Source organism: Blastomyces gilchristii (genome assembly GCF_000003855.2).
Source record: "Blastomyces gilchristii SLH14081 genomic scaffold supercont1.1, whole genome shotgun sequence".
Classification (NCBI taxonomy): Eukaryota; Fungi; Ascomycota; class Eurotiomycetes; order Onygenales; family Ajellomycetaceae; genus Blastomyces; species Blastomyces gilchristii.
Window position 1 is genome coordinate 5,167,318 of NW_003101682.1, and position 10,191 is coordinate 5,177,508.

At 30.4% G+C, this 10,191-nt stretch overlaps 1 protein-coding gene across 1 annotated transcript; it reads right to left on the bottom strand.

Moving 5' to 3' along the window:
* Positions 1-6,022: 6,022 nt before the first annotated feature.
* Positions 6,023-6,784, bottom strand: BDBG_00579 (uncharacterized protein; the record flags this gene model as incomplete). The annotated part of the gene is made up of 2 exons (XM_031719947.1): positions 6,023-6,463; positions 6,551-6,784. The coding sequence occupies 2 exons, from the start codon at positions 6,782-6,784 to the stop codon at positions 6,023-6,025; spliced, it is 675 nt and encodes a 224-aa protein (XP_031575887.1).
* Positions 6,785-10,191: the final 3,407 nt, after the last annotated feature.

Below are 10,191 nucleotides of genomic sequence, written 5' to 3' on the forward strand. Positions count from 1 at the left end.
AAACTTCATCACTATCTTCTCTGTTATCTCTAAAACTGCTTTCACAACTGGCCAGTCAGTAGTATAGTCAATAGCAGTGATTATTCAACAATTTTCATTTAATGTTCATGATAATATGTCTATGAGATTCATCTCTTATTGTTTAAACAGTTGTATTATATATTTCATCTGATGTTACACTTTCTTATATTCTAATTCTTTCTTAGATTCTTTCACAATCTGATAATTCAGGCACTTGTGAGTGTATATCTGAATATTCTCAGCCATGCTTAATCAGTACACTCTTGTTTTAAGTATATTCATGAGTCTAGAGCTTTCTAAGTGACTGAATTTCTTATGCATGCAAGTTATTAAGTTGTGTCTAAATGAATATTCTAGATAGAGAGCTTCTGCATATTCTAGATCACAGTAAAGCATAACATCATTTTTCAATTTTCTCAGCTTAAAGTTCAGAAGCATCTCTTCTACTACTTTTATAAGATACTTATCATCTGATATCTTATCATTCTTCAAGTGAGAGATTATTATGTTCACTTATTCTGATTTCTTGCATTCTCTCAGTATATTTAATATAAACTTTTCTTGTATCTAGTTCACAGAACTGTCACTTATAAAATCAGGTCTGTAACTGATTGTATTAGATATTACAGTATTCAATCTCTTCTAGTATTTAATATTAAGATTGTACACTTGAAATTCTGAGATTTAATATATTAAGTGTTTGAAAGATTTCATTATTAATTATAGATAGATAAGACTTTTATAATCTATAATCACTGTTATTATATATCTGTTATCAATATATCTATTTTATAATATCAGTGTATACTTAATTACTAGCAATTTCTTTTCATATACTGAGTAATTAAGCTCTATTTAATAGTTTTCTATCATCATATGTTACTGAGTGCAGCTTACTGTTCTTACTTATCTGTAGAAGAGTGTCTCTCATAGCTTATTTAAATGTATTTATCTTAATATAAAAAGATTTATCATAATCTGATTAAATAAGTACTGAGAATATTATTACATATTCTCTCAGTGTGAGAAAAGTCTCTTCACATACAGTATTTCAGATAATTAACTAAAACTTCTTCTTTCACAGATTAGTATCTATTTCTCTTAAGAGATCTGAGAGTAATGCAGTTATTCATATGAAATTCTTGATAAATCTATGATAATATAAGACTAAATTAAGAAACTATTATACATAATATACATTTCTCAGTCACAGTTAATTTACTATAATATTCAATTTCTCTGAAATGAAGTGTATACAGTCATCACTTACTACATATTCTATAAACTTCAACTCTTTCATTTCAAACACACACTTTATTGATTTGATATAGAGCTTATACTCTATCAGAGTTATAAGCACTTCATTGAGATACTTCAGATATTCATTATATAAGTTTGAAAAGACTAGAATATCATTGAGATATATAAGATATAAGATTTCATTCTGTTTATAAAGAATTGTATTCATTATTATTTGAAAGATAACAGACACATTTGTCAGATTGAATAGTATTATCAGAAATTTAAACTTCTCTTATTATATATTAAATATAGTTCACAGAACTGACAGTTTATCTACACAGATCTGTCAGTATTCTAAGAGAAGATCAATTTTTAATAGATATCAGATATTTTTAACTGTATTTAACTGTTATTGAATTTATAACAGTGAATATTCATTCTTGATTATAAGCTTATTAAGTACTTGATAATTAATATATATTCATCACTCTTCATCTGTCTTTTTTATAAATAGAACTGAAATGCTCTACACATTTGATAAGAGTTGTATAAGATTATGTTCTAGAAGGTCTGTGATCTGATACTTCTGTTCTTTAAGATATATTTATAGCAGAGAATATGCATTTTGATTAACTGATTTCATATTCTCTGTATTAATCTTATGTATGAATTCTCATTCTGATGATAATTCTGATAAAAGATCTGTTTAAAAGATCTTTTCATACTTCTTCAGAAGCTTCTTCATATATTTATTCTCTTATATATTCTTTATCTTAGTTTTCTTCACTTTCAGATCTCATATGATATACAGAATGCTTTTGAATAAGATCTTATAAATTATTCTCTTTACTTATTAATATATAAGCAGATTTAATTCTTCTATATTAGAAGTATGAAATGTTCTTCTTATATTGATTAATAGAATTCTATAAATCATTTTCTTCTTATCAGTTAATTAAATATAATATATATATCATTGAATCTGTGAATTGAACTTTTGAAATTAATTAAGTCTGAGAATAAGATTATATTTTATATTCTGCAGCTCTCACACTTAAATATAGTAAGATTATTCTTTAAAGTGCAAGAGAACTCTTACTCTTATAGATAATATCAAATATTAATTATTAAGTAATCTTATATATCAGAGATTCTTCACTCAGTGAATCTCTTTCAGTCTTCAGATTATATAATTATTAATATATTATATAAAAGCTTCTATATCTGTTAACACTTTTATAGTTATCTCTTAATTCTTATTCAAGTGCTCTTTATATATTAATATTTTAGATTTTAAGATATTGAGATGAGTATCTGCTTTATTCTCATCTGTATCTCATTTAAAAGCCTGCTTTCTCTTGATATTTATAGAATTCAGAGAATCATTTAACATGAATATTTCTTTCACTTTGAAGACTTTTTATAGAATATCAGTGAGTGTCTCTGAGCTTACTAATTCTGCTAGTTTTTTAATTTCTTTATTTTTCTTAACTATGTATACTGTGTGTAATTCTTTGTATTATGATTCTGATATCTGTAGTTAAAGCAAGCTTGATACTTATAATATTAAGGTTTTCACTCAGAAGATTTCTTTTTCAGAGAATTCAGTGCTTTAATAATAATATTCAAATCTAGATTTATTATATCTAAGTGTGTGACTTATATTATAGAAGTCTGATTATCTATTCTTTATTAAAGTATACTCAATTATAGTATTTTCTATTATAATTGACTCACTTGTTTCTATATAATAAGAATATTATATACTTCTTTCATTATATCTGATTATAAGATTAAGTATTTTCATTTCACTCTTAACTCAGATATAAGATTATGAATGAAAATCTGTAAATAGAAAGATATTAAAAGCTCTTCATTTAATATAAGATAGTATAAGCTGAAGTGTGTAAAATATAATATAAGATCACTTACTTATCTATACTTAGTGAAGTATTTATAATACTTATCTTATATATTCACTTTCTTAAAGTTATATAAAATTCATTTGAAAAACTCATTTTATATTCATAGAAATAAATATCATTCTGAGTTTATAAGATTTATCTTTTTATCAGCTATTTATAATAATCTTACTTTTTCATATAAAAATATAATAAATCTTAAGACTTATTAAAATTTTATTAACTATCTGTCTGTAAGTTTATATTTAATTCAATAATATAATTATATCTCTTTTAGTCAGCTGATTGCAGTATTATTATTTTAATTGTTATTAAAGCTTAATAACTTTAACAGATCTTCTAACTTAATATATCTCATATTTAAATTTTCATTCTACACAGTAGTCTCTGATAATATATACACTTTTAAAGAGATTATGAATAATTGTGATGAAATCTTCAGATTCAGTATAGTTATTTATCTGTGTAAATATTCAATCTCTTACTATAAATCTAATACCTGGTTTTCTCTATTCTTATTAATAATAATAATTGTATTGATAAATCTCTTTATTATAAATACTTAATTCATAGTAAATATTAATTGTTATTTGACTTTTATCTCAGTCTATCACTGTGTACATAAGATCTTGATTTTATTTAGAATTCTTGTATATATACAGAGCTTTGATTTCAGTTTAACAGTCTCAGCTACTTTTCTTACTGCTTTAAGTAAACTCTCTGAGAGATTCTGTATATCTTTCAGTTCAGATAGCAGAGAAGAGTATTATTTATATTAACTAGAAAAGATATTTATTTCAGTGATTTCTCATTAATTGTATAATGTCTATCTTAATATTACTATATTATTATACCACTATATTATTATATAATTTCTGTTATTATTATATAACTTCAGTGATAATCACTCTCTCTTTTATTCTTCTGAGTAGAGAGCAGTCTTTTTTAAATCTGATTTATTACTTATATTCTCTTTCTCACATTTCATTCATTTGTATATGATATATGACATTTCTCTGAGTATGAAGTTTTTTCTTAACAAGTGAAGCAGTATTAATCAGATGCTCTTTCACTCACTACTTTTTATACACTATCTTTTAAGATATTCTAGAATTACACTGATATGATAACTATAAATTACTTTATAGATGAAATTATCATGCTCTGAAGAAGTCTGCACTTCTCACCAGTTTTTAGACATACTATCAGATGTGATTCAAAGGTTGCTTGAGCCAGTGTATAATTACAGGTGTACGCTGGCTTCTTATATACTGTACACTAAATTACTTAGTGGCTGCTATGGCACCTTTACATTCATAAGCAAGTTCAGAAGCAGCCGCGTTATTATCCGACAGTCGTATGTTCTTCCGAATCACAACACAAACAAAAAGCAAGTCATGCTACAATACACTATCAATATATACACTGAATCTGCATTAGTTTATAAATGTCTGAGTTATTTTTCACATCTTGAAGTGTTGAATCAGGGATTGATAGTATGAAGTAAATCATAATTTCTCACATTCTAATCTGTCTTTCTGTTTCCCTTTTGCATTTGATAAAGGATAACTAATGTGTATTCTTTTTAACTTTGGAAATTATTTCTTTGCTTCATCTTCACAGCAATACCTGCAGATCAGCATTTGCTCTACTTTGAATATAATTATTTTGAATTAATGAATATGACAGCACTGAATCAAGCTAAGACAATGTTTTCTATTCAACAATTTTAATTTTGCTTGCACTGCCCTTCACTACTACAGTGTGAATTACTCTCTATTGCCCTCCATAGCCTGCTATCGTGAGTAGAAGGAGGGGGGTTTTCGATGCAACTGTGGCAGAACTTGGACCACTGCCACCTCTTCCGAACCAGTCTCCGGTTCCTCGATCATTTCGAGTTAATGGGATTTAAAAAGTCACTAGCTTTCATAGATTATTGGACTGTCCAAAATCATGACGGACAATCAAAATTTGCACCGGACAAAGAAGATGATTCCTCTGATTCATTGTTTTATCCAACAGTGTTGTCATTAGATACAGAGAGAGCAAATTCATTTCATGCCACCTCGGAGAGACAAGAGAAAACAAAAACATAATGAAATTTCCGACAAATCTGATCCTACCATTTGAAGGTTAATGGCAGAATTGCGACAGCGACCTATATCCATCTTCACCAACATTCTCCGATCGCAGCCATTGACGTCTCCAGTGCACGCGGTCGAGAGTAAACGTTCTTGCTTCCGTGCCCCAAGAACCTTAACATATGCATTCATCGCCTTGATTTCTACCGGCTGCCAGTGCCTGTTTCGTGGCGCCTACCTCTACCTTCTCGATTGCAGGCACGAGTCGCTGATACTGGATTACCATCCAGAGCTATCTTCCAGACCTAACATTCGTTTTTTTATTCATTATACCTGAAGCTGCCAAGCCGTGTAAGGCATCGTATGTAGATGTAGCCAAAAGAACGGACGCGAATAGGCTAGCTATGTTAGTGGTGGCGAGGCCACACTGCTCCAGGACATGAACGTGGAGAGCTACTTGGTGAAGCAGCCATAACTTAATTCATCCGCCAATGGCGCTATTGTGGCGGCTACATAGATGGAGGGTGAGTTTCTCTCAGAGCCTAGACGCCGCACTAGGCAAGGGATCATCATTGGTAATACTATCTAGACTCGCGCAATGCTGTTACTTTGGTCGTTATCCAGGACAAGTCGAGAACAGCTACAATAAACCTCAACATTGTACACAGCCCAAGAAAATTTCCACCATCCGACGCCAGCAGATATTGACGCGCATACTATGATTTCTCAAATATTCCAACTCCCAGGGCCATTATTCTACGCAGCCAGCATGCCCAGGTACCAAAGTGCGAGCATGACCGTTAGCTGCTCGTTTCCGGGGTTTCCCCGTGCGTTCCACGGAATCGGTTGAGCAAGATCAAGATTGCCGACATCGTCTCGGCGCCTTACGGGGACTAACTCCAGGTCTGTAATGATATAGCCATACCGGGCATGATGTTGCTTCATATAAAAATTGAGCTGCGAGAGAACCTGGCGACATTCTCGACAACCTGCTGGCAGGAGGCTGTTTCGCAAATTGCTAGTCCATTTCCATGATGACTTTACCTCGCCAGGTGCGCGATTCCAACTCGTTGTAGCCGGGATCATCTCGTCAAAGAATGCTGCATCGGGCTTGTAGTTGTCCATGATCCTGGCACCTTCACCTTCATCGTAGGATACTCTCATAAGCCCTTGAAGGCCTTGATGTTGGTTTCTGATCTGATCAAACATTGCCCGTAGAGCATGTCTGATTCAGTTTTTGAATTGTGTCAGAATAAGAGCTCTGAGTTGATTCTCCGAACTGACAATCAGACCCAGCGAAGTAATTGACTCACTCGGAAGAGAGGTATTATCGAGCAGCTGGTGATAGCGATTCATAATATGCTGCAGAGTAAACTCTGGCCAGGCATTTAGAGAGTGAATATCTTCCCAGCTGTAGGCAGTATTTGTCGTATTTGGACCAGGATTGGGCGGGGCGTTGATGCGCACGTGTGGAGGGCCGTTCTGCAAGAAAGCAGCAAGAGTAACTGCGTTGGCCATCCAGAAAACGACAGTCAACCGAAGGCATTTCTCGAAGCCCTAAATGAGAATTGCATGTGCTAATGCATTGATGGAGCGTCAAGCTGCAGTTTGCCCTCCGTTGACGAAGACAGTGGGTGTACTTATATACGAGAAAGGCATGACAAGGATCCATTGTCCGCTGCGAAAGGCGAAATACGTTTGTGAGGTAATAGTGGATGCCGTGAGTGTCATCGCCAGTATCCCTCCAGGATCTATTCCTTGAGGTTTGTTCGCTGTCATTCTTGAAAACAGGTGAATCATGTCTCTAGATTCAAGTATAGCCAATGGCGGTGATAGGAGCCCATTCCCCGGTCAGGCAACTGAAGCCACAGCAGGCAACAAAGCATGGATGGAGCGGCGCAGGTGCGAATGTGTCGAATGGGTGTCACGGATGGATATGTTGAAGACATATGAATCTTATGTGTATCAAGATCTGCTTGTTATATTATCTGTACACTATCTAATATATCTGATTCATACAAAAGATAGAGCTATTTATAGTAAAATATATGTGTGAGTCAAGAGAGCTAGTATAAGCAAGTATTAGACAAGTATTGTAGTAAGCTGATGATGATGAGAAATATTGTAGTAATACAATATTGATGATATTTAGTAGTGTATAATCTCTTTTTTCTGATACACTCTCTTCAGTGAATGTAACATGTAAAAGAAAGTGTAATTGAAGCTGTAATAAAAAGAGTGTAGATGAATCTATAGTAAAAAGAGTGTAGATAAATCTGTAGAGATTATATCAAGATAGATTATTTATTCTGCTTATATCTTAATAATATCTGATATATCAACTAGGCCTAGTATCTTGACAAATTCTGTATGTTTCTGGCATGACAGAGTCTTAGTGAGGTCATTCACTGACATCTGAGCTATAGACACTTAATCAAAACTGTAATATCACTGAATTAAACACATTCTTGAAGTCAGCTTTTATATATATCAACATGACAGAGCTTCATGATTATAGAGAGATCTTTCTTCATAAAAATATTAACAGTTTGATAATTATCATATTAAATACAGATCTTATAACCAGATTTAAATTAAATATATTAAAAGAATCTATTTCATCAGATAGACTTCTTATTAGCTTGTATAATAGTAATAAGCTCAGTTTCAGTAATAGAGATAGTTATAATTATCTATCTATTTAATTTTCAATTAATGATCTCACTGAATAGTTTAAAGATATATTCTTGTATAAAGCAGTGATTCAGATTATCTGTAAAAGAGATATCACTGACAGCTTTGATAATATCAGGTTTAACTATTTAAGATCAAGTTATAAAAATCTGTCAATATTATTATTATATTGAATAATGAGATTCTTTATATTATATAGATAAGATATTATTCTATTCATCTCTGATGAGTGATATTCTAATGAATTTATCATGAATATAGCTAGTTTATTCACTGTATATATAATATCAGAGTGAGTTATTACTGCTGAGTAGATACAGAAGCTGATATATTAATAATAATAATGAATTTTTATGAATATAACTGTCTTATTAAAAGGCTCTAACGGATATCAATTAGTGAGATATAAGTAGACTGACCGTGTGACCGTGTCTGAAACCAGGATCAAACTTTACAGTTGTCACATTGTCTAAAAGCATTACTTCTGATCATGATTTGTGTTCATTACATTGATTTTAAATCATGTTATTTTAAATATTAAAGGTTTCAGATTCACTTTTCAAAATAAAAATCTAGTCTCAGATAAAAGAATATGTTTGGAAATTCTTTAGGTCACATTTTTCATTCTGATCTTATTTATTGAAAAATGACCACTTAAATGGAGATTTATGAAAACCATTTTCTCACTTAACATAAAAATTATAAAAAAGTACTTCATTTTATTGAAAAATTTAATAGAGGGGGGTAATTAAATATTATTAACTTAATTGATATCATTTTAATTAAAAAAAAATATAAAATATAAAAAATTTATAAAATATAAAAAATAACCAATAAGAAAAAATCACAACAAAAAAAAAAAAAAAGAGAAAGAAAAAAAGAAGAGAAAGAAAAAAAGAGAAAGAAAGAGAAAGAAAAAAAAAGAAAAGAAAAGAAAAAGAAAAAAATAAAAAATAAAAATAAAAAAAAATCAAGATCATAGAGCTGCAGTATTCTTAAAATACTCACTTCTCAGAGTCTTTACAATATTTATTATTAATTATATATCTCTCACAGTGAGAATAACACAGCTGTAATGAGTTATTATCTTAATATCATTTAATAAATAATCAGTATATATCTATATAAATGTGAATAATTAGAAAATATATATTTAAATAGTATGATCAGAATAAACTCTGCTGTCACTTGAATAATATTAAGAACAGAATGCTGAAATCAATGATTTCTCTCATTGATTTCACAGATAAGATGTATGAAGATAATCTTGAGAAATATAAGATTCTCTGACTTCTGATAGAAACAGATCTTATGAAGAGACTCTATTTTCATCATATCAGAGACTGAGTATTATTAAAAAGCATTACTTCAATACATATACACTTACTGCAGTGATTCACTCTCTGCACATGTGATTGAGAGTTGCAGCTTTCTCATATCACACAGCTCTCTCTGAGATGCTGCTGCTGGTTTGCAACTCACACAGTCTCTCAGTTCAGCACACACTGTATATATACAGCTCTGCATACTGAGACTGTGTTGGTCATTATGACCTGATGTGATACTCACTTTTCATAGACCATGTTTCATTTGATTGAGAGAGGGAGAGGACACAACTGCTGTGTTATTTGAGAGAGAAGTGAGTAATTGAATCTGTAGAAGATAATTTAATTTCTTCTGTATTTGAAATTTGATTAGTCTATACTCTTCAATTTGAGAGTTTCTGAGAGTGTTTTAATAGTTTTCATACTAGCTTGAAATTAGTGATTGATTGAAGAAGAGAAAAGAGAGAAGAAAGAAATGAGAATAACTTATCTTTATAATATAAAAATAGAGAATTGCTGTAATTATTTACTCTAGTAATAAAGATCTGTTTTCTGTATATATCTCTGATACAGATTATATAATAACTGTATACAAAGAATATCAACAGTGTATGTATTAAATGAAGATAATATTACTATACAACACTGTAGCTGTTTCTGTACATCACTGAAAGCTGTTAATATTTTCTTTAAGTCTCTTTATATTTGATAAGTCAGTAATATATTTCAATACACTCTCTCTTTCATCATCATCATTATCATCATTATTATTATTATTATTATCACTATCATTATTATTATTATCATTATTATTATTATTATCATTATTATTATTATATTATTTCTGACTGTCTCTTCTGCCTTCATGTCTCTTTAACACTCACTGAAATCAATTATATTATCTGA